Source organism: Miniopterus schreibersii (genome assembly GCF_964146895.1).
Source record: "Miniopterus schreibersii genome assembly, chromosome: 18".
In the NCBI taxonomy this organism is placed as follows: domain Eukaryota; kingdom Metazoa; phylum Chordata; class Mammalia; order Chiroptera; family Miniopteridae; genus Miniopterus; species Miniopterus schreibersii.
Window position 1 is genome coordinate 1,161,460 of NC_138121.1, and position 25,237 is coordinate 1,186,696.

Below are 25,237 nucleotides of genomic sequence, written 5' to 3' on the forward strand. Positions count from 1 at the left end.
CAGGCCGCGCCCTCCGACCCCGCACTCACCGGCCCGGGTGCGGGTCAGGACCAGGGCCCCCGCGAGCAGCAGGAGGAGGGGCGGGGATCCCATGACCGGCATCCTGGGGGTTCGGGGCCGATATGAGTCCTTGCGGCTCGGCGGGACCTTATAACCAGAACGGGCGGTGACGCTGATTGTCTGATTGGCTGGTCCAGGAACCTCACAGCCAATGGGAGTGAGCAGTGTGCGCGCGTCATGAGTATCCGGCCAGGAGGCCCCCACACAGGTTGGGAGAAGGGAAGTGAAACAGGGGAGCTGGGAATGACCCAGCCCTGAGCCCCGCGCCCCAGACTCCGCCCTCGGGCTGAGACCTGAGAGCCAGGCCTGGGGGCCCGGGGCCGAGTCCTGACCCTCCCGCAGGGGGCGCGCTGGTCACCCCGTCTCCCCGAGTCCCGGCCCAGGGGCTGTGTTCTCAGCGACTCCCCCACGTTCTGGTTTCAGCACCTCTGTCCCGTCTTACAAATGAGGGGGGACCCCAAAGTAATGCTGTTTATGGGGTGACAGCTGTCACTCTGGCCACACAGGCATTAAACGGTCTGAACAATTATTAACTCAGTTTGAACATTAATAACCTATGACGTGTTAGCAGAAATCATGTTTTCATGAAAAATGACTGTTTCCCAGATAAACGCGGAGGTGACAGGAAGGGACCTGCTCCCGTTTCACATCCTTGCGGGTCTCGGCTCTGGTCCCCTCAGTAGAAGTCCACAGGGTTCATATTTGTCTGTGCATTTAATCTCCTAATTGGGTTGCGGGGTATAAATATGCACAACTTCAGGGACCATGCAGAGGGAGCATTTTCATAACCTTTGGGATCGTTGTTGACACTCGTCTTTGATCGTCCACTGGAACCACACGAGTGGCACGTCCCGAAATGCTCTGCACAGTGAAAGCTGGCACAGGACTGAGTGTGTCCTGCCCGGCTGTGCTGAAAGCCTCGGGCTGTCCTGCGAGGGGCTCTGGTGCTCACGAGGGCATTGAAAGGGGTGCGTTGTTTCTCTGAGTTGGGGGATCTTCCTGTGGGGACGCATTTAATACATGTCACCAAACACTCCCGTCTGTTAATATCACCGCAGATCCCACTAGAAAAGTCTCAGAACTGGGGCGCTGTGTAGAGCACGTGGTGGGGCCCGAGTTTTCCAAAGCCCTGGTTTTCTCTTGAGAGTTTACATTTTATCAGGAAACCTGGACTGTCTTTTGCCAACTGTCGGTTCATTTTTCCTGAGGTAGAAGCTCAGGTTCATTGTTGAGAACGTGGGCTTCAATCCTCCAAATCTCAGTAACGGCAGTTTTTGTGCAAACAGGGTATCCCCCAAAAAGAGGCCGGCTCCGCTCCCACAAAACACTTTCCTGGCACATAATCCTCTGGAAGGTAGCAGAAGAGGTTCTGTGGACTTCCCAGGTCATCATATGAGACTTTTTTTTCTTCATTTTTATTAAGGACAGTTAAGAAATTAATCCATCTGCATAATAAATTCAAGGTCTATATAAAAACATCTCCCCTGAAAACTGTATTTTGTTGTTCAATTGTAGTTGATGTGCAATATTACGTTGGTTTCAGGTGCCCAGCCCTGTGATTAGACATTTACGTCACTTACAAAGTGTTCGCCCTGGTGAGCCCAGTGCCCAGTGACCTCCCATGCAGTTGGTACATTATTGACCCTGTTCCTGTGCTGCACTGGACACCCTGGTGCCTACACTGAAGCCACCAGCTTGAGCTCCGGGATCCCTTCACCTTTCTCGCCCCGTCCCCCAGCCCTGCTCCCCTCTGGCAACTGTCAAAATGTTCTCTGCGTCCATGGGCCTGTTTCTGTTCTGCTGGTGGGATGGTTTGGTTTTGTTTTCAGACCCACATGTAAGTGACGTCACCTGGCATTGGTCTTTCCGTGTCTGACTTATTTCACTCAGCACAGCACCCTTAGGGCCCACCTGGGTTGTTGCCGACGGCAAGAGTCTGTCCCTCTGTGTGGCTGAGTCACATCCCAGAGCACATCTTCCCAGTTCTTTTTCTTACAGTCCACAGCCCAGGGTGTTTTCCACAGATTTTAGAGAGAGTGGAAGGAGGGGTGGGGAGAGAGAGGAGCCTGAGACACATCCCTGGGAGAGAGCCCCCTGAATTGGTTCCTCCCCCAGGAGTCCCAGCCAGGAGGTGGGGGTGGGATGGGGGTGGGGTAACCTGCAGCCCAGGGACTTGTCCTTGGCCAGGAGTCCAACCCTCAACCCTTCCCAGGGGGGCCGAAGCTCTGAGCACACGGGCCAGAGCCCAGCACTTCTTCTAATTCCAGGCGCCTACTGATGGACACTTAGGTGGCTCCATATCTTGCTCCTGAAGATGATGCCGCAGTGAGCACGTGGGTGCCTGTGTCTCTCCCACTAGTGTTGGGGCTTCTTCAGACAAGTGCCCAGGAGCAGAATTGCTGGGTCCTTCTCTGTCTCCTGTTGTCGGGCCTTCGTCTGAAGGTCTGTTGTCTGCTCTAAGTATTGCTACCCCTGGTTTCCTTGTTTGTGTTTTGTTTCCATTTTCATGAAACACCTTTTTCCTTTCCTATCAGTCTATGTGTGTCTTTTAAAGTAATTATTTTAAAAATATTTCTTTACTGATTTCAGAGAGAGGAAGGGAGAGGGAGAGAGAGAAGCATCAATGATGAGAGTCCCTGATCGGCTGCCTCCTGCGCGCCCGCACTGGGGATGGAGCCCGCAACCCGGGCACGTGCCCTGGCCGGGAATCGAAGCCTGGATCCCAGGTTGAAGCTCAGCTGCTGGGTCACCCCCGCCGGGCTGAATCACGCCCCTTATGCTTTAAATTTTTTAAACTGGGAAGAGCAGGGTCCTAGGGCGGGAGACCGATCTCCAGCCGGCTTCCCGCCTCCCGCAGCGGCCGGTGCGGGGCCTGCGGGGCGGAAGGACTTGCAAACGCGGCTGGAGGGGCCTGACCCGCGCCCATCCGGGCGAGGTCCTGTCTGTGTTGTCGCAGAGCCGCCGCCGACCCGTCCGGAGCCCGAGCGCGTAGAACGGCAGGACCGAGTCCGTGACCCTTTCTAGTTGCGGAATCGCGCCGCGTGGCATCTATACCCGCGTGACGTTTGCTGGGACGCTGTTCCGCGTGTCCTGGGTCAGCGGCAGAGTGTCCGACCCAGGCCCCAGGCGCGGAGAGGAGGCGTCGGCCGCGCTTAGAAAGTTCAAGGGGGGGCCGTGGAGAGCGGCGGGACCCCGAGGCTGGCGGGAGCCAGACCGACCCCCCAAGACCCTGAGGGGCGCCGACCGGGGCAGAGGCAAAGCCGGGCGGGGTGCAGCCCCCCACCCCACCCCGGGTATCGCGTCCGCCGATGCGTCCGCCAGAGGCCAGGAGATGCGGGCAACCGGCCCGGCGGCGGGCAGGCGCCCGCTCCTGGGCACAGCGGGTGCGGCGTCGAACCACAGAAACCCGGAGCAGCCGCTGGGCGCGGCCACGCAGCCCCGAGCAAGCTCGCCAAGGGCCGGGGCGCCCTCAGCCCCGCGCGGCCCTCGAGGCGCCGGTGCCCGACGTGCGTCCTGAGGCCGCCGCGCTCGCTCGGCCGTCTCCGCGCCCAGGGCCGCCCCGCTTTCCTGCCGCCCCGGCCCCTGTGCGCTTCCTACTCTCCCGTCGCGGCCTCCAGGACCCCGCACTGCCCCCCGCAGGGCGCGGCCCTGCAACGTTGTCCTTTGAGGACCTGATCCTGGAAGCAAGAGGGGGGAACAGAGCAGCTGACCCCCGGCCCTGAGGGCGCCCAGCCCAGAGGCCGCTGCCAGGTCGGTGCCTCGGACGCCTTGTTACGGAAGGAAGTAAACCTCCCCTGCTGAAGTTCACGTCGGTGGGTACCTGTAAACTGGCAGCATAAGCGTCCTGAAGTATAAGGCTTTAAATCGTAGATGACTGGTCACTGCGGCCTAGAAATCAACGCCTGCTTTTCAAAGTTTCACATTTTTCTTTGTGGCGAATACAAGAGTGATTTCTGTGTGTTCCACGGCCTTGAAGAATAACAGACTTTTTTTTTTTTTTTGGCACAAGATTGTATTTGAGCCTGTGAATTGTAATGATGAAATTCTCCATGGTCTTATGTTATTTGGGACACTGGATCAGAGCGTCTAAAAGTAAGTTTTGTGTGTGTGTGTGTGTTTTACCAAGATCATGAGTTTCCAGAAATGTTTACCTTTTGATTTCTGTCCGAATGTGACTTCAGCCCTGTTTATGAATCAGGCCGCTATCCGGCCTGCTGCCCGTGTTGAAGTTTTCCTGGGTCACAGCCGTGCTCGCTTATTTACAGCGTGTACACCTGGCGGAGCTGAAGGTGAGCACAGACTCACCCGGACAGCTGTGAGGACCCCGGGAGGCCGCCCGCGCTGCAGTCCCAGACGCTCCGAGGCGGGTGTTCAGCATGAGCTGTGTTCGCACAAGAAGCTTAGGCAGAGAGTCGCTTTGATCAGTTCTAGGAATGGCGGGGACGTCCCAAATCCAGCTTCCTGGGAACTAGTCCGGGGACAGCATCTCAAGCAGGCCTTTCTGATGGGAGCCGTCTGAGGCCTGCGGTGTGATTTTCTGTTATTTTTTACTGTTTCACTCCTCACCCCAGGACGTTTTTTGTCTGAGGGGAGGGGGGACATCGCTGGGAGAGAGAACCATCGGCTGCCTCCCGCATGCGCCCCGACCAGGGCGGGGTATCCGGCCTGCTGCTGAGGTGCGTGCCCTTGGACAGAACAGAACCCGGGACCCTTCAGCCCCCCCCCCACACACCCCTACCCGCTGGGACAACGCCCGGCGAGGGGGCAGCTCTGCAGTCGGCGGAGATGGGGTGACCTTTTCCTGAAAGGGAGCTGCCGCCTCCTCACGTGAAACTGAGCCGACGCTCACCCCCGAGACACTATTTCACTTGACCAGCAAAGCCTTCTGGGTCCCTTGGCTTCTAGTCATAGGGTCTCAGTGAACTTGCCCCCGAGCGGGGACGTCGCGGGAGGGAGGGACCTTGGGGACCGGCTCCGCTGCCAGGACTGGAGGCTGGTGTCGCTGGCGCTCCCGTCCACACGGGGCGCTGCCGCCGCGGGGGTTTCTGCCCGAGGCGGGGTTTGTTTGTTTTTCTTTGCCTTTTCCTTTCATCCGGGGATTTCACAGTGTTTGTCACTAGGTCACCCGGGAGGGCACAGGGGGCGTCTCCACCTGCGGCAGCCTCGGGAAAGAACGGGCTTCGGGGGCACTTACAGGCACATCCGTCCCCCGTCTATCTACTGAGGGACCCGCTTTGCGCCAGAAACTGTCGTGAACGGAAGTAAAAGAAACCGAACTATTCCCACGGAACGTGCGCTTTCAGCAGGAGATTAGACAGGACAGACAGGCGGACAAATACAGAGCGTCCCCTCAGACCGATCGACAGAGACAAAGCACGTTCGCGGACATGGCGGCAGAGGGCGCTGTTTCCTCATCACACCGCGAACCAAGCGCCCTTCAGTTTCCTTTCTTGTTTAAAAATTATTGATTTTAGAGAGAGAGGAAGGGAGACGGGTGGAGAGACACACACCCCGGCTGCCTGTCCTGAGCGGGCCTCCCCCTCTTGGTTCGGGGTCGATGCTGAACCGCTGAGCCCGGCGCGCCCGGTCGACAACAAACCTTTCGAATTGTCTCTACTCTCTCGCGCCCTCTCTGCCTTGTGTTCCTGCAGAGTCCTTTCCTCCATTCGATCTGCTATTTATTTTACTCATTCGTTTGTGGTGTCTCCATCCACTTGAAAGGAAGGTCTGAGAGGACTGTTTTTCCTTCTGCTGGATCCCCTGAAAAAACAATTTTTAACCTTATTTAGTTAAACTCCCAGTGGCGGTGCTCGTGGCCCCAGACCAGGCCCCACGTCCCCGCAGGCAAGGGCAGAGCGCGATTCCATCCGAGCGGTCTGGTCCCAAAGACGTCCTCTGACTCAGGGCCTCCGAACGCGAACACGAATGTCCCCATTTTACAGGTGAGAAAAGTACTAAGTTGCTGGGGTCACAGAATTGACGTTGAACACAGTCGGGGTTCCCAGTCGCTGCTCTTAACCTTAAGTCAGAAAACTCAGCGCAGAAAGGAAGTCGCACTCGCAGGGACAGGCTCAGCGGGCCGCACCCGCGCGACGCCGCGGTCCCACCCGCACAGGTCACAAAGCCAAACAGCGCGCGGGTCTGCGGAGCTCCCTCCCGGGAACTAGGGACGCTTCGGTCTCCAAGGAAGGGGAGAGACCGGAAAGCTGTGCTGGGGGGGCACGAAGTAGGGGCCTCTGGACCCGCTGCCGGATTTCACCGCAAAATCCCTGGGCCACGCCCCTCGAGCCCTCTGACGTCAGGCGCAGGCGCGCACGCTCTCAAACGGCGCTTCCCCCGCCCGCGCCCGGGCCCCTCCCTCTGAACCCCGCCTGTGCCCCCCTCGGGTCAGCTCCTCCCCTAGGCTCACCCCGCGGAGGATTCGCCGCCCGCGCACTCGGAGCCGGATGGGGCCTCCCGGGGTCCTTCGGGTGAGAGCGGCTGGCTTCCGGGCGGAGTCGGGGTTCGTTCGAGGGGTCGCGAGTCAGGCCGAGCGCGGGGCGGGCGAGGCGGGACCCGCAGACCCGCCGGGAGCCGCGGCGCCCGCGTCCCGGAGGCGCCTACATTTCCCGAGGCCCGCGCGGCGCGTGTGCCCGGGCGCGGGGCCGGCGCGCCAAGGCCGGGGTCGTGCCGGGGGCGGGGCCGCGGGGTGGCCGAGCCGGTGCGGGAGCCGGAGGCTGTGAGCGACGCGGCGTGAAGGCCACGGGTGGGGGGCCGCGGGGGTGAGAGAGAGTGAGATAAAGGAAGGAAAGTGCAGATGAATGTTCACATGCGGGATCGTCCACCTCGGGACGACTGCAGACGGTGAGTGAGCTTTTGAGACCTCGACTCTCGTCCTCAGCGCGACTGGATACAAAGTATCCGTCCAAGGTCAGCAGCCTTCTGAGTAGAAACAATGTCCATAAAGTGTGTCCCGAAGTTCTGTTCGGCACTGGAAAGGCCCCGGGGCCGGAGAACGTTCACTGTGAATCCCTACAGGCCTCACCTGCTGAGAAGGCGGGTCCTGGGCTCTGGGGGGGCCTCCCACCCTCCTCGGTCCCCACGAAATGAGCGTCAGTCACCCCAGGGCTCAGCAGGCTGCTTTCCACCTCCAGGGGCTCTGCGGCCCCCACCTTGTCTCACTCTCTGCTTCCTCTGGGTTTTACAAACGAGGATCAGGCTGGTTATCTGAGCCCCTGTGACCTGTGTCAGGGTCAGTGTCCCCTCAGAGTTGGATGGAAGCCCTTACGAGTCCCTAACAGGGTTGCATCAGAAACAGCAGAAAGATGGACACAGGCTGGCTCATGGAGGCACCGCCTCGGGAGGCATCGTCTTTGATGTTCCTACAGGACCAGGACGCCTTTGCCAGGCGCAGCCCAGGAGACAGGAAATTGAGACCAAAGCCCGGAGTCCCCAAGTCCCTTTCCCTTCAGGGCAACTGGATGCATCTTAGGAAACCCCGCGCAGGCGGCACAGGTGGGGGAGCAGGGCGTCGCTGTGACCCTCAGCTCGGGATTCCCAGGATCTGGTTCCTTTTCTCAGCCCCCACTTAGGGTGCAGTGAGCTCTGAAAACCGCGTCCCCTCAGTAGTGACGGGGTGATGGCAGGACTGGGGGAGAAGCCCTGGGCAGGTTGTTTGTTAAAACTCCCGCCTCTGGGCCTGATGCTCCTACTGTGTGTCAGGCTCCCCTGCAGGAGCGAGTCCAACCCGGGGTTTGGTTTCCACTCTGTGCCTCCGTTTCCCCTGTGAAAAGGCAGGTTGACCTGAGTGCAGGACAGAGGCCAGGGCTGCTGCGGACACAGTGTGCGCTTCATGGCCACTGTGATCCCTCGGCTGGAGCTAGTCACAGGTGACAGTCTCCCAGGCAGCAGGTGTGGCAGCCGCCGTCGCAGAAACCGTGGAGATGGGAGGTGTTCCCTGTTTCCTTGACTGTCTGTGGCGACCTGCGCTGTGAGGGAAGAGGATTACAATGGGAAATGGGAGAGTGGGCCAGGCATGTTCCACCCGTCACACTGTTCCTGAGGCGGGACAGGCAGAGATGGTCTCCAGCAATGCTTCTCTCCCCTCTTCCTGCCTCACCTGCACAAGGCCACACACAGCACGGAGCACTCGGAGAAGGGGGCCCCAAATCCTGGAGGGAGACGGAGAAAACTGCATCCCACTGCCGGGGTTCGGGGGAAACAAAAAGGGTCCTTATACCGTAAAGTGACTGTACCACGGACTAGGATTCTCTGGGACTGTCGGTGGGTGCACCGTGTGTGAGTGTGCGTGCCAATGCCCAGTATTTTATGTCAGAGTTTTAAAGTTACAACCCTAATTCTGCACCACAGTTTCATCCATTTTCCCAGGGTCCTCACACCGAGTCTAAAGCTCCGTCGGGTCCGAGACAGTGAGCAGAGCCTTCTGCTCGTGGCTGAGCAGCTCCCGGCCCTGGTCACCCAAAGCTCGGCTCGGACCCCAAAGGAACCCCGTGCTTTCTTCCCGCATCGTCAGGGACCCCAGGACACAGGGAGGCGCAGGGCATCTCAGCATTGGCGTGAATGCCACGCGGGTCATGCCCAGCGCACGCCCAGCAACCCCAGCCCAGCAGAGCGGGCAGAGCCTGCTGAGGCAGCTGGGGGGCGTGTCCTGCGCAGTGTCCCACACAGGCCCGGCTCAGTGTCCTCTCCTACACCCGCCTCTGTCCCCTGACTTCTGCCTGAGAGGGGACGTAGGGAGGCCTCCCCGGCTGGTCTTTGCTCCCGAGGGTCCCGGGTTCGATTACAGCCAAGGGCAGGAGGCGACCAGTTGATGTGTCTGTCTCACATCGATGTTTCTCCCTCTCCTTCCCTTCCGCTCCTCCTAAAAATCAATGGGAAGAAGATCCTCGCGTGGAGTCGCAGCAGCAAACCCACAGGGAGCAGTTTGTCGGCCGGGCCGAAGAAACTCTCAGAAACGCGCGAGGGGACTGACGGGCGTCTCATGGGTTCTCCCTGTGGGTTGGGAGCAGATCACAGGTGCCACCTGCACCAAGGGTGTGGCTGTCTCAGCTGAAGGCCATCGAAGGCCACCTTAGGGCTGCCCACCGGCACGTCCACAAACGGCTCGTCCGCAGGTCTAGACACGTCTGACAAGGCCTCGCCTTCCATGTCTACTTGCCTGGTTTTTACTTCTGTTTGTGTTTCCGTTGGTTCAATATTATTTCCCCCCAGGTTGATTGGGGTGTAAGGGACATGGGACATTGTGTGATGACCTGATATAGGTACATATTGTGACATGATGACCAGGATTCGGTGAACTGACGTATGTGTCACATTGCAGAGTCACAACTGGTGTGGGTGTCCGAACTTCTCATCTACTCTTAACAAATTTATTTTATTTTTACTTTACTTTTATTATTGACGCTATTACAGTTGTCCCCATTTCCCCCCCTTGCCCACCTCACCCATCCCCCCCCCAGTCCCTCTGGCCCTCACCACAGTGTTTCTGGGTCCATGGGCTGTGCGTGTCTATCCTTTGGCTCATCCCTTCACTGTCTTTCATCAGGTCCCCCCGTCCCCTTCCCCTCTGACCTCTGTCCGTCTGCTCCATGGTTCCAGGCCTCTGGATCTATTTTGTTCATCAGTTTATTTGGTTCATTAGATTCCACATATAAGTGAGATCATAGGGGACTTGTCTTTCTCTCACGGGCTTATTTCACTCAGCATAACAATCTCCAGGACTAAAGAGACCCCAAAACGCTCATTTGAAAGAACACCTGCCCCTATGTCCATGGCAGGGTTATAGACAATTCCCAAGATTTGGAAGCAGCCCAGCGCCTGTCGGTAGATGAGTCATAGAAACGCTCTGGGACATTCCCTCCGTAGGTACTACTGGGCCGCGAGAGGAAAGGATCTTACCTTGTGGGACAGCATGGAGGGGCCTGGGGGACCTGGGGATGTTTATCTGAAAACACGTAAAGTTTAAATGAGAACAGAAACTCGATGTGCTGGGGACCCCACTGTGAGTTCGCTCCCCTAACGATGCTTGTCCGTGAGTGTGAGTCCTGAGAGACTGTGGGACGCACAGGGGCCACACAAACACTGCCCACTGCCCTGTCTGCTCTCCAGCCTCGTTTCTCCCCAAGGCTTTTCTCACTCTCCAGTCTGTCATAGAATATGTTTAGTCAGCCCAGCACCCACCTCCTTCCCCCAGAATAGGAGCTCCATGATGACAGAGTGTTTCCCTTCCTCGTCCCAGCCTCAAACCCGGGTGCTCAGTGAGAGCAAACTGAAGTCCCGCCATTTGCGACACCAGGTATGGACCGTGGGAATATCGTGCTGAGGGAAATAAGTCCCTCAGGAGACGCTGAGACCCCTCTGACTTCACTCACATGTGGGACATAAACCTGAAGCTCAGAGACACGGGCAAAAGTAACTTGGTTACCGGAGGGAAGGGGGTGGGAGGTCGTCAAGGCTGAAGCCAAACAGAGGGTGTCCCGGAAGCTGTGTACACAGGGTCAGAGCTGACGGCTCCATTTGGAAACGGAAAGGTATTTTAATAAACACTGACTCATAACTATTCAAAGTGTGAATGCAGGCTGGGGCAACTCACTATGTATCCTGGCAGGAGACGATTTCACTGTGGGTGTTGAGCACACAGTGCAAAGTGCAGATCTTGTGGCACAGGATGTACACTTGAAACCCACATGACCCTATTTTCCAATGTCGCCCTAATTTAATTGTTAAAAAATGAATTGAAGAAGTGAACCTAATTTCAGGTTCTAAGGGCACCTGTACCTACATGTAATCGGGACGTTCACATACTGAGAGGGCACAGAGACAGTGACTGAGCCCCCTCCTTGCCTTAAAGAAATTCAATCAAATGTTATGACCACGGGCTCTGGGGAAAGTGCCCCTCCCTTCTCTAACCATGTAAACACACATACTTTTTTATTTTAATTTTTCAACTACAGTTCACATTCCGTATTATAGGAGTTTCAGGTGTACATCATAGTGGTTAGACATATAATTTACGAGGTGATCCCCCCGATAAGGCTGGTCCCCACCTGGCACAGGCCATAGTCCTTACAATGTTATTGACTGTTTTCCCTCTGCATGTAGATGTATTTTAATTAACCACAACCCTCCACATTGTCATTAACCGTGTCATTTTTTATGAGCATGGAATGGCACAGGCATGTTATTGGATATTGATTATTGATTGCTGAGTGCCACCGTGCCCACAATTAATATTAACTTCAGAGGTTGCTCGCAATGGAGTTCCCGCCCTGGGCTCCATGCTTGAGGAGACCACTCTCTCTGCACTAAGGATGGGAGTTTTTAGTTGAGAAAAGATGCTCCTTCTTGCTTGATGTCAACCTAAAAGGCTCCAAGATGCCCAGAGAATGACCCAAGGGGAACGGGTCCCAGGTGCCCCAGAGCTAAACTAGACACGTAGAGTTAACAGGAGGCTCTCTGTGTATTTCCTGAGACTCAAAATTCAGGACACGGACGCGGGAACCCTGGGGATGTTCACGACCCTGAAGACGAAGACGCCCGGCTGCGCCCCAGGGTCAGTCCTGGGGGGAAAGGAGGCCCGGGGTCAGCTGCAAGCTGGGGCCTGAGGGCCTCTCAGCCGGTTCTGGGGCTGCCGGGCGGCCTGGGCGTCCACGCTCTTCCCACGAGGCCACAGGGCAGACCCAGGACCAAATCAGCCCCGGACCCTGAGACCCTCCCTCCGCCCGTCCTGCCCACAACCTGCTGGGCATGGATCCCGACCGTGGCTGGGCCCGGGGAACATCAGTCAGGTTTCCCCTCAGTGCTGTCTGCTGACTGGGTGGAGTCCAGCGCTCTCTATAAAATTCCCACACTGTCCACAGAGAAAAAGATCATGTGAAGTAATAAACGGTCAAGACACACTGGAGAGAAGTTTGTTTGGGGGGACAGTGAGGAGTCAGCATAGAATTGCACACCCATGGTCCCGTCACCGTGGTCGAGGCAGAGTGGCCAAAGGGACCCTCGGAGCCCCTGGGAAAGCGGCCCTCAGGTCCCACTCCTTCCCCTCTGTTCCCCCACCCACTGCTTCCCCCCATTTCCTTACCTCAGGGGGCACAGGTTCCTTCTCTTAGCCCCTCTGCTCTCAGACTCACAGGTGTCCCCTGGGGCGATCAGGGACTTCCCCCGAAATTCAGAGGAAGGCGAGGTCCCTGGGGTCTCATAAAGTCCTGTCCCTTCTACTGTTTCCAGGGGGGAGCAGGGAAGTGGGTCTCCTTGAAAAACGTTCCCGGCTCGACAGCAGGTGTGTGGCCCCCACCTGTGAGCATCGGGAGACCCTGCCCCTGAGAGCCAGCAGGGATCTCCAGGTCAGTCCATCCGTCCTCCTGACGTTTTGTGTGTTTTTAAATCCTCCACCGGGGATATTTTTTCCATTGATTTTCAGAGAGAATGGGAGAGAGACAGAGAGAGAGAAACATGGATGTGAGAGACACACAGGGGCTGGTTGCCTCCCGCACATGCTGCCACCAGGGCCCAGGATGGAGCCTGCAACCGAGGTCCTGCCCTTGTTGGAATCCACCCCTCAGATCTTCAGCCTGGGGGCCGACACTAACCACTGACCCAAACGGCCCAGGGCCCTTCTGGCTTTTGACTCCCTGCCGTCTCGTCTGTGTCTCTGTCAGTCTCTGGTGTATGTAGTGAGTCTGCCAAAGGGGTTTCAAAGTATTGAAACCACGGACTCTCGCACTAGCAACATGAGAGGGAATGAGTCTAAGTTCCTGCTGACAGCTGATTGTCTGGCTTCGTAATTTCCCCAGCCTGGGAGCTGAGCAGCGATGTCACATTATGGCTTAATTTTAATTTCCCCTCTGAAACTGCTGGGCAACTTTCATAAATGAATGGGCCACAAGACATCCTCAATAGGACGATGACTGGACTCCTGGTCATGACTGGGGGGGACCGAGTAATGTGCCAGCGTCTCTAACTGTTGTGACACTTTTGCTATTGATGGATCTCTGGTCAGAGGCCTGGGGATGAGAGGAAAGGTCTGGTCTTGGCCCCGGTTCCTGGCACCTAGCTCCTAAACCCTGGGCATCTCCTGAGGGACAGGTGACTCTGGGATGCTACTGAGATGGCTCCTGGCTGAGGGACCTGGAAGCTTCAGGATGGGGCTGGTCCCAGGAAGACCAAGCTGGTCAGAGGGAGGAACTTTCAGGCCCTGGAAGGAGGAGAGAGCAGGATGGGCCTGAAAATCCATCTCCTGACACCAGGCTCACAGGTGCAGGGACCGTGGGGCCTTGTGGACAATGACAGGGAAGCGACCCTGTTGCTGTCAGAGGGGAGGGAGCCACCAGGAGAACGAGACCAAAACTCACAGAGACAGTCACAGGCGGAATCTACACAGAAAAGAGAAACAACAAACACCCAGAAGATGGGGCTGAGGGGGGGGGCCCAGGCCTGAGTCCAGGCTGACCAGGCCCCTCCCGCCTCACTGTCCAGGGTCCTGGAGATGAGCTTCATGAGGACGAGTGACAGGGCCTGGGATGTGTGAGTCCCTGTGACCACGGGTCCTGGTGGGACAAGGTTCCCTGAAGGCACAAGGTCAAAGCAGCAGAGAGGTGACCCAGCCGGGCAGTGACCACGTCAAAGCCCATGATGCCCTGGGCGCCCACTGGGCACAGGCCCCGACCTCACTCGGTCCTCACAGCCTCTCCCGGCCCCTGCCCAGGCTCAGCACAGCACACACAGGGCTTCTGGAAAGTCCTAGGTGCTCCCCTGTATTTCCTCTCAGACTTTAGGACCCTCTCCTCTAATTACCCATCAGCCCTCATGGCAAGAAGTCAACAAAGTCATAGCCAGAGCCTATTTCTTCGATTTCTTTAATGTTTGTACAGATTTCATGGAGGAAGGGACAGGGAGAGACAGAAACACGGATGAGGGAGAAACATTGATTAGCTGCCTCCTGCCCGCCCCCAACTGGGGATCCAGCCAACACCCCGGGCATGAGCCCGACTGGGAATCAACCAGAGACCTCCTGGTGGACGGGAGACATTCAACCACTGAGCCACACAGGCCAGGAGGGGTCTCATTTCAATACAGGAGTAAGAAGCTGCAGATCAGTGCAGTCGAAGTGGGGGGGGGCAGCCCCGCCTCTGCTGGACAGGGAAGTGTGGGGAGGGGACCTGGGGGCAGGGCCGGGACAGCCTCCCAATCTGAGGTTCTTAAGTCACCAAGTGGGAGCCTGAACAGATCTTCCATCACTCAGGCCCCACAGGCAGCTGCCTCACGCTGTGGAAGGAAACCATCAGGAACAAGTTCAGGGCAGTGGCTCTAACTGGTCACATTCTCAAAGGTCCACTTCATGCCCACAATGTGCACAGAGTCCCCGTAACCCAGTCCCGTCCCCTCTGCCCCAAACCCTCCCCATTCAGGGTCTCACCTTTAGAAGGCGAGAGACACACATCAGAACCCTGGGAGCTGTCCCTGCCTGGGGTGGACACAGCAGGACATGGTCAGGACCCAGGACAGGAGGCTAAAGGAGGGACTATGGGGTGGCGGGGTCCCCATGGGCTCCCAACTGCACTGTCTCAGGGTCTCAGGGGGCACCCCCTCCATACTCACTGGCAGCCTGAGCGTAGCTCCCTCCTTTCCCACCTGCAGGAAGGAAACATCCTGTGAGAGACCAGGGAGGGGGCAGGGCCATGAGGTCCTGAAGGAGCCTAGTCCTGGACCCAGAGAAGTTCCCAGAACCCTGTGTCTGTACAGACCCAGGGCAGGGTCAGGAAACCTGAGGAAAGTGCATGTGCAGGGACTGGACCCACCTCCCTCCTGCAGGTCTGTTCTCACCAGGGACCTGCCGTCTGACCTGGGACTGTTGGGGCCGGGTCCCCATCACTAGGACCATCAGGTGACACATGTGTCCCTCAGTGTCACACCTGCCTCACTAAACAGGAAGTCAGCACACAGGCCCCACACTCGCAATCCCAGGCCTGGGGACGGTGCTTCCCATGAATGAAGCAGGACACACGTTGCCGGAGCCAGCCGGCAGGCGAACGAGGACCTGATTGAGGGGGTGAGGATTAGAAAAGAAAGACTCATAGAAAAGGATGGGATCGGGAGGGCTACAGCCAAGGCAGAGCTGAGCTGAGCTGAGCCGGGCTGCGCGCCGAGTTTATTGATTACAAGCTTTTTATAGTGCACCCAGACCACCATACCCAAAACAGTGACCTTTTACCCAGTTCCTGCTCTGCACAAACATTCTTGTTTGTCTAGACACTCTGTCTCCAAGTCAAGGTCTTTGTGCAGGGTTTCTACTCCCTAAAGCAAAGGATACTATGTAATCTTAACTAAGCTACAGGAGGCAGAGGTGCTAGCTCTGCCGACCCACCCTGCGGGTCAACGTGCCAGAGATTTCTCTCTAAGGCGACGCTAGGGTCGGCGAGCCCCTGGAGAGACTCCAGGGCAGCACCCTACCAGGCAGAGGTGCTAGCTCTGCCGACCCACCCTGCGGGTCAACGTGCCAGAGATTTCTCTCTAAGGCGACGCTAGGGTCGGCGAGCCCCTGGAGAGACTCCAGGGCAGCACCCTACCAGGGAGACTATTCACAGGAGGCAGCCAGCCGGCTCCCCACATCTCCCCCTTTCTTTTCTAAACTAAAGACTTAGGCTCTAAAGCTTTTGGGCGGGTATGCAGGTGGAGAGTATGTAGTCCTATTTTTAGGACTTTAATATCTCTCATGAGTGTTTTCAGTATGCAGGGTGTTATTAAAAAACCAAGGACAACGAGAGTAGCCAATCCGGCCACTCCGAGAATTCCATGTTTCCAATCTGTTGCTGAGAGGAAATGTCCCCTCATTCCATTAACCCAAGATTGCGCCATTTCTGCAAGTGAGGTGTCTATCTTAGGCGCTTCCCTCAAGGCCAGAATTTCTTGATGGAGTTGTATTAAGTCTAGAGAGACATTACCATCATGCCAGACCCCTGTTAAATGCTTTTGCACTCTGTCCCAGGGGTAGGAAGAGCTGTTATATTCCTTACGGGTCACGCAAATGTGTTTAAAATCAGCATGACAGTCTAAGTCTAGCCGTAGCTTTAAACTTTGCACTTCTCGCCCTATGATGGTAAGGGTGTCATAGAGTGCATTAAGTCTTTCTTCTATCTTTAAATCTATCGCTTCCTGGGTTCCTAGTGCCTGAGTAACCTTGGCACTAAGTTGATTCACCTGATGTGCTGTTTGTATACTTTGAGACAGCGACACGGCCGCGGTGACACTGGCCGCAATGACGGCCACCAGGGCAGTAATGCCTGCAATTAGGAGGCCGATAAATTTCTTGCTCCGCAGGAGGAGCTCGGTGGCCTCTTTGATCACCTGAAGCCCTCTATCATTATACCATTCCCCAGAAACATTTACAGGAATCATTACAAAGGTGGGTTGATACATGACCATAAGTTGATAGTTCAGAGATACATTATACATACAATTACTGATGGTACAATTATTACAATGGATTTGCCAATATGAGGTGTCCCGAGTAATGTTTAGGGCACCCACGAGCAGGGCATAGGGTGGCGGGACACAGGCCTGTACTTTATGGTACTGCTGTGTCGGTCCCATGAGGACTGCTGTATTTCCCCGTTCGTCATTGGTATAGATGTCTCCCCCCATGGCAGCAACGAGTCGCCACAGCTGAGTTTGAAATGGCCCCTGGTTCACTGACCAAAAAGACTCAGCAAGGGCCTTCCATTCCGGGCCTGAAGCAGACCAGTCATGGATTGGGGACCCCCCGGTTGCATTGATTAATACACCAAGTTTCCCTCTACAGTTCATCCAATGTGGTTGCTTTGTACGATTGGTGAGATCAGGTTCACAGATAGGCACCCCTTCCGGGGGATTTGTGGCGCTGCCCACAGCGATCTTACTAGGATACCATAGGTCCACATGCCAACGTGTCCAATCTGAAACCGACAAAGTCCAGGGCTGTTGACGGCCATCAAGAGAAAAGACTCCGCTGAGTACCGGCAGTAAGGACTCAGACTTAGTAATGCCAATTTTAAAGCAGCCCGCTACCCCATCACTTTTTGAAAAGTAGATAGGCTGATTCTTGGCGTGTCCATGATAAGTAAAGTTCGAAGCCTTCACTGGCTGAATATGATCATTGGAATGTCCTCCCACTGCCCAGGTGTCATTGGTGTAAATCACCACCTCCTCATGCTGCCAGGTTACAGGTTGCAGCAATGGAGGACTGGGCAGGTAGGCCCAGTGAACCGCCGCAGAGGCTCTAGGGGCGGCCGCGACCAGGGCTATCATAGCCAGAAACAACCGTTCAGGAGTGACCTCCATTCTCTGGTTCTGCACCATCCTCCTCGCCTGGTCGGTCGGTCGCGCGAGGGTCTCCGTCACTGAGTTCTGGGGCGCTGGGTTCCGTCGAGGCGGGGCTCGGCCGTGCATGGAGAGGTTTCTCATCCGGTCCACGAGTGTTCTGGGACGCGTGTCGTACCAGCCTCTCCGGGAGCCACCTCGGCGCTTCGGCATCCTGTGGAAAAACACACACATGCCCTCGGCCCCAGATTAATACCGGATCTGGCCCATGCCAAGCCCCATCAAGCGGATCCTTCCATCTCACCAAGGCTTGGTGCTTAGATGAACTCGGCTGCCAAAGCCTTTGGGCTGCAGAGTGGCCTTCAGCATCCAAAATTAAAAAATTAAGAATAAAAAGAGCATGATTTAACTGATTCTGTGGGGTTAGGGGGTACAGCTCCCCCTTTTTTATTTTAATTAATTGATTTTTGAGGGTGCTGTGCGCACGCTCGACTATGCCTTGGCCCTGTGGGTTGTAAGGGATTCCAGTCTTGCTCTGAATTCCTAGTTGGGCGCAAAAATTCTGAAAACGCTGGCTGGTGTAACCAGGGCCATTATCAGTTTTTATTATTTTAGGTTGTCCTATAATGGCCATGCAGCGTAAGCAGTGAGCAATAACTTGAGTACTGGACTCACCCGGCAAGGCCGAGGCTATTATAAAGCCTGAATACGTGTCCACTGTAACATGAACAAATTTTTGCCTACCAAAGCTAGGGATATGGGTGACATCCATTTGCCACAGATGGTTGGGCAGCAGCCCTCGGGGGTTGACTCCATAATGAGGAATAGTAGTAAGAGCAGGACATGTGGGGCAGTCTTTTACTATTTGACGAGCCGCCTCTCTGGTGATTTTGAACTGGAGTCGGAGAGTATGCGCATTTTGGTGGTGCAGGGCATGGGATGCCTGGGCGGCGGGCACTCCGACGAGGTAAAGTCGGGTGGCTTCATCTGCCCGTCTATTGCCATCAGCTAAAGGCCCAGGTAAATTAGTGTGGGCGCGGATGTGCCCAAAATAACAAGAGTGACTGCGATTTAAAATGGCTGTTTGTATGGCCAGAAATAATTGCTGCACAGTGGAGTTAGTGGTGCCAATAAAGGGCACAGTTTCAATACATGAGAGCCCTCGGACTACATAGTGACTGTCAGATATGATGTTTATAGGCTTGTGTGCAAAGTCAATAAGCACCCGATATATAGCAGCTAATTCAACCTCTTGGACTGAAGAATAGGGGGTGGTCCATCGGACAACTCGTTGCTCATGCACATAGGCGGCGGTGCCCGATGAAGAGCCATCAGTAAACACCGTGTCAGCATCAGGCAAAGGCTGGTCCGTCACTATCTTGGGAAAGATAACAGAATGCCTGAGAAAAAACTGTAAAAGTTTATCTGGAGGGTAATGATTGTCTATCTGTCCTGGGAATTCAGCTAGAGCAATGCCCCAAGGTGTGCATTTCTGGAATAACCAGTTTATCTGGGCCTGAGAATAAGGCACTAAGATGGCCGCAGGCTCTCGTCCGAAATATCGGCAAGATTCTTCTCGAGCCTGTTGGATAAGAATTGCCACATGCTCGTAATAAGGGGTTAACACTCGAGCAGGTGAAGATGGGAGATGCACCCAGCGGAGTGGGCGGTCCTGCCATAGGACGGCCGTGGGGGAGTGGGTGGTGGCCAGGATGCAGGCATACCAAGGCTTGCTATAATCACAAAAAGTCGCCTGCTGTGATTTTATGGCTGTCTCGACCCTTTGTAGGGCCGCCCGTCCCGCCTGTGTAAGTTGTCTTGGCGAAGACGGGCTTGAGTCACCCTTGAGAATGTCAAACAGGGGTTTTAACTCTCCAGTGGTTAGGCCTAAATAGGGTCTGATCCAATTAATGTCTCCAAGCAGCTTTTGAAAGTCATTTAAAGTACGGAGGTCGTCCACTCTGAGGGACACCTTCTGACAAGAAAATAGGTCAGGCTGAAGATGAAACCCCAAGTAAGCAAATGGTGGGTGGCGCTGCACCTTCTCTGGGGCAATAATCAACCCCTGCTTACTCAAGTCCTGTTCAAGGTCTGCAAAAGCCCTAAGTAAAATTCCTTCCTGACTAGCTGCAATTAATATATCATTCATATAGTGGCACAAATAGATAGTGGGATAGTCCCGCCGGACTCGGGACAGAGCTGCGGCTACAAATTTTTGACACAAGGTGGGGCTATTTGCCATCCCCTGCGGCAGCACTCTCCACTGGTATCGTTGCATGGGTTCTTTGAAATTTGCTGATGGGACACTAAAAGCAAATCTCTTGCAATCCTGTGGATGAAGGGGAATAGTATAAAAACAGTCTTTCAGGTCAATGATTATTTTGAAAGTGCCTCGGGGGATGGCCGCAGGAGTGGGCAGTCCTGGCTGAAGAGCGCCCATAAGTTCCATAGTCTCATTAACTTTTCTTAAATCCTGGAGCAATCTCCACTTTCCAGATTTCTTTTTAATAACAAATATGGGGGAATTCCAGGGGGAGTTAGAAGGCTCTATGTGGCCCTGCCGGAGCTGGTCCTGCACCAGGTCCTTAGCGGCAGCTATTTTCTCCTCAGACAGGGGCCATTGATCTACCCACACAGGCTGATCTGATTTCCAAGTTATCTTATCAGCGTGGGTAATAGGAATATCAAAGGCCCCACCCGGGGTCGTTGATTTGACCCGGCCCTTTCTGTGCTAGGGCAAGCAGGGCACGCTCTCGGGGTTTAGTATTTTAACCCCTGCCTGGCCCGCGTGCGGCAAGGCAGTCCTCGCTGCAGCAGCGCCAGGCCCTGTCCCGGGGTAAGTAGGGGGGTCTTGTTTAAGGTCTATCGGCGGGGGGTCATCAGTACCTCCTCTCCGCCCGCCAGAGTCTGGACCCTGCAAGAGATCTCTCATCTGCTGTAACATTCCCTGCATTTCCTCCGCGGTAACTGCGGAGGGGGTAGGGCCAGATCTTTTTGTGCATTCCTCTGAAAGGAGTGCAAACTCCCCATATCTTTCTCTCTCATACTCTGCGGCAGCTTCTTCAAGATCTCCCTCTTCCTTTGGTGTAAGTCTATCAGGCCGACTATTGCCCACAAGGGGCCCCGGCTCAAGCGGGGGAGCGGTGGCCACATCCTTAGAGTGTGGATCTTTTACAGAGTCAGCACGGACCTCTAGGGGAGGATTCATGCGGGTGCCTTCATGGCGTGGGTCAAGGCTGTCCCTAACCAAATTCCAAAGAGAAAAAGTTTCTACTGGCATCTTTTGGGGTCCATGGGCCTGAAAATATCCCTGCAAGCGTTCTCCTACCTTATTCCAAGTTTCTAAACTCACCGTGCCCTCCTCAGGGAACCAGGGGCACACTTCCTCCACAAACTGCAAAAATGTACGCAGTTGTGAGGTACTAACCTTGGCGCCCCTAGAACGGAGCATTGTTTTCAAGACTTGTGCGAACAGCATTCTACTATTCTCCTGTCCCATGATTTCCTTACTCCCGATGTACTAACCGCCCTCTCCGCTACCGTGGTTGCACTTACCCAGTAGCAATGCGCGCTCCCCGAGCGGTGTCCTCTACCGTCGTCCCAGGTTTTCAGGTCCCTGTTCGGGCGCCACTTGCCGGGGCCAGCCGGCAGGCGAACGAGGACCTGATTGAGGGGGTGAGGATTAGAAAAGAAAGACTCATAGAAAAGGATGGGATCGGGAGGGCTACAGCCAAGGCAGAGCTGAGCTGAGCTGAGCCGGGCTGCGCGCCGAGTTTATTGTTTTACTCCTTTATATAGTACACCAAGCCATAATACCCAAAACAGTGACCTTTTACCCAGTTCCTGCTCTGCACAAACATTCTTGTTTGTCTAGACACTCTGTCTCCAAGTCAAGGTCTTTGTGTAGGGTTTCTACTCCCTAAAGCAAAGGATACTATGTAATCTTAACTAAGCTACAGGAGGCAGAGGTGCTAGCTCTGCCGACCCACCCTGCGGGTCAACGTGCCAGAGATTTCTCTCTAAGGCGACGCTAGGGTCGGCGAGCCCCTGGAGAGACTCCAGGGCAGCACCCTACCAGGGAGACTATTCATGAGGGGCAGCCAGCCGGCTCCCCACAACACGTCTCCCTGGGATAACACCCCAGGGGGACAAGAAACTCACACCCCCCCCTTCCCCACCTGAGGGCCTCCTCGCCCACATCACAGCTCCAGCCACCACAGCTCCGAGGACAACCAGGCCAACAACAGCGCCCATGATGATGAAGGGGGTCTGAGAGGGGGGCTCTGGGAAGAGAGGGGAAGGGAGGGTGAGGCCCCGACCCCCAGGCCTCAGCCCTGAGCCCCCTGGAGTCCCCCAGAGGCCCCTGCTTACCTGGGAAGAGGCTCTGTGCCCACGTCCCCTCCTCACCCCATCTCAGGTTCCGGGGCCCCGGCAGCCCCTCGTGCTGCACAACACAGGTGTATCTCTGCTCCTCTCCAGGGGGCACCCCCAGGGACGCCCACTTCTGGAAGGTCCCGTCCCCCGAGGGCCTGGTCTCCACAAACTCCATGTCCTGGGTCTGGTCCTGCCCGTCTCGCTGCCAGGTCAGGCTGATGTCCGCAGGGTAGAAGCCCAGGGCCCAGCACCTCAGGGTGACCTCATGCTCAGAGAAGGGGTGGCGGGTCACGTGTGTCTTTGGAGGGACTGAGGGAAGGGGGAGAAGATTCAGGAACTTTGCTTCCACCCTGGGACCCTCCAGCAGGGCTCAGGTGACCATCCTGAGAAGGGACAGGACACTGGGGTGGGGGAAGGGACACAACCCAGACACCAGCCTGGACAGAGGCAGGGGGATGACCTATTGGTCTCTTAGGAACTTCCAGGGTCAGAGCAGCACAGCCCAGGGCGGGAGGGAGGCAGGTCTCTGGGGGCAGAAAAGGCATTTCTGGTCCTGACCTGGGGGGAGGCCAAGGACTCAGAGCAGCGGGGCTCAGACCTCAGACAGGGGGTGTGGGGCAGGGAACAGGCCCGAGAGAAAGGCCCCCTGGGGCCCAGAGCCACCCCAGGGGCATGGGAACCCCTGAGCGCCTGTTTCAGGGGTGGTCTCCCCTGCACCCCCGGAGACTGCACCCTAACTGTCCCTGAGAGGAGGGCGGGGGTCACTCTCTGGTCCCTGACCTCAAAGTCCCGGGGACTCCATCCCTGCACCTAAAGCAGGGGTGTCTGACACGGACCCCATTTCCCGTCTCCTCGCGGGAGCCCCACCCGAGGGAGAGGAGGGCGCCGGGGGCCCTGTACCTGTGCGCAGCAGGGTCTCCTTCCCCTTCTCCAGGTAACGGCGCAGCCACTCCACGCACCGGCCCTCCAGGTAGTTCCTGACTCTCTTGGCCACACTGGCCGCCTCCCACTTGTGCCAGGTGATCTGAGCCGCCGTGTCGGCCGCGGTCCAGGAGCGCAGGTCCTCGTTCAGGGCGAGGTAGTCGGCGCCGTCGTAGGCGAACTGATCATAACCCCGGAGGAGGCGCCCGTCGGGTCCCAAGTCACAGCCATACAACCTCTGGAAGGTGTGAGACCCTGACCCCGCCCCCGGGTCAGCCCCGCCCACTCACCCCGCCCCTGGTCAGCCCCGCCCACTCACTCCGACCTCGGGTCACCCAACCCCGGGTCACCCGCCCCCGCCCCGCCGGCGGGGACTGAACTTAAACTGAAAGTGAAACGGGGTCCAAGTCCCCGGGGGCTCCTCCCGGGTGGGGGGCAGGGCGGTTCCGCAGCCTCGAGGTGAAGCTCGGACCCTGACACTCGGGGCGACCCGGCCCGTCCGTGGCGATGGGGGTGGTGACGGGGCGGCCGCGGGGCTCACCGTCCTCGCTCTGGTTGTAGTAGCCGCGCAGGTTCTTCAGGTTCACTCGGAAATTCTGTGCGGTTTCCTTGCTGATCCGCGTCTGTTGGTCCCAATACCCCGCGTCCTCCTGCTCCACCCACGGCTGCTCCATCCACGGCGCCCGCGGCTCCACCCTCGGATTCGAGGCGTCGCTGTCGAACCGCACGAACTGCGTGTCGTCCACGTAGCCCACGGAGAGGAAGCGGGGCTCCCCGCGGCCGGGCCGGGACACGGCGGTGTAGAAATATCTCAGGGAGTGGGGGTCTGGGGGGGACACGGGAGACGGGCGGGGCCGGTGGACACGCGCTTCCCGGGTCCCGCGCTCCTCCCCGCACAGGCCGCGCCCTCCGACCCCGCACTCACCGGCCCGGGTGCGGGTCAGGACCAGGGCCCCCGCGAGCAGCAGGAGGAGGGGTGGGGACCTCATGACGCGAACCCTCGGGGTCCGGGAGGATCTGAGTCCGGGCGGGTCCGCGGGACCTTATAACCAGGAGGGGCGGTGACGGTGAATGGCTGGTCCAGGAACCTCACAGCCAATGGGAGTGAGAAGTGTGCGCGCGTCATGAGTATCCGGGCAGGAGGCCCCACACAGGTTGGGAGAAGGGAAGTGAAACCCGGGAGCTGGGGACTCCCCAGCCCTGAGCCCTGCGCCCCAGACTCCGCCCTCGGGCTGAGACCTGAGAGCCCGGCCTGGGGGCCCGGGGCCCAGTCCTGACCCTCCCGCAGGGGGCGCGCTGGTCACCCCGTCTCCCCGAGTCCTGGCCCAGGGGCTGTGTTCTCAGCGACTCCCCCACGTTCTGGTTTCAGCACCTCTGTCCCGTCTTGCAAATGAGGGGGGACCCCAAAGTAATGCTGTTTATGGGGGTGACAGCTGTCACACTGACCACACAGGCATCAAACAGTCTGAACAATTAACTCAGTTTGAACATTAATAACCTATGACGTGTTAACAGAAATCATGTTTTCATGAAAAATGACTGTTTCCCAGATAAACACGGAGGTGACAGGAAGGGACCTGCTCACGTTTCACATCCTTGCGGGTCTCGGCTCTGGTCACGTCACTAGAAGTCCACAGGGTTCATATTTGTCTGTGCATTTAATCTCCTAATTGGGTTGCGGGGTATAAATATACACAGCTTCAGGGAAATATGTAGGAGGAGCATTTTCATAACCTTTCGGATCGTTGTTGACACTCGTCTTTGATCGTCCACTGAAACCACACGAGTGGCACGTCCTGAAATGCTCTGCACAGTGAAAGCTGGCACAGGACTGAGTGTTTCCTGCCCGCCTGTGTTGAAATCCTCGGGCTGTCCTGCGAGGGGCTCTGGTGCTCACGAGGGCATTGAAAGGGGTGCGTTGTTTCACTGAGTTGGGGGATCTTCCTGTGGGGACGCATTTAATACATGTCACCAAACACTCCCGTCTGTTAATATTACCGCAGATCCCACTAGAAAAGTCTCAGAACTGGGGCGCTGTGTAGAGCACAAGGTGGGGCCTGAGTTTTCCCAAACCCTGGTTTTCTCTTGAGAGTTTACATTTTATCAGGAAACCTGGACTGTCTTTTGCAAACTGTCGGTTCATTTTTCCTGAGGTAGAAGCTCAGGTTCATTGTTGAGAACGTGGGCGTCAATTCTCCAAATTTCAGGTAACGGTAGTTTCTGTGCAAACAGGGTATCCCCCAAAAGAGAGGCCGGCTCCGCCCCCAACAAACCAGTTTCATGGGCACATAATCCTCTGGAAGGTAGCAGAAGAGGTTTTGTGGACTTCCCAGGTCATCATATGAGACTCTTTTCTTCATTTTTATTAAGGACGGTTAAGAAATTAGTCCATCTGTATAATGAATTCAAGATCTATATAAAAACATCTCCCTTGAAAACTGTATTTCCTTTTCCAATTGTAGTTGATGTGCAATATTACGTTGGTTTCAGATGTGCAGCCCTGTGATTAGACATTTACGTCACTTACAAAGTGTTCGCCCTGGTGAGCCCAGTGCCCGGTGACATCCCATGCAGTTGGTACATTATTGAC

At 56.4% G+C, this 25,237-nt stretch overlaps 1 protein-coding gene across 13 annotated transcripts in view; it reads right to left on the bottom strand.

Moving 5' to 3' along the window:
* LOC308547415 (BOLA class I histocompatibility antigen, alpha chain BL3-7-like) overlaps positions 1–25,237 on the bottom strand; it is a gene marked incomplete at its 5' end in the record, with an annotated part of 87,143 nt that overhangs the window by 16,521 nt on the left and 45,385 nt on the right. For 5 of the 13 annotated variants that reach the window (XM_081117744.1, XM_081117740.1, XM_081117743.1 and 2 more), the window contains one exon: positions 30–102. The exons of 1 other annotated variant lie outside the window; for it this stretch is intronic. In XM_081117744.1, coding sequence (XP_080973870.1) covers positions 30–102 — 73 coding nt within the window. 7 more of the 13 variants (XM_081117726.1, XM_081117741.1, XM_081117736.1 and 4 more) reach the window with 7 other exon arrangements.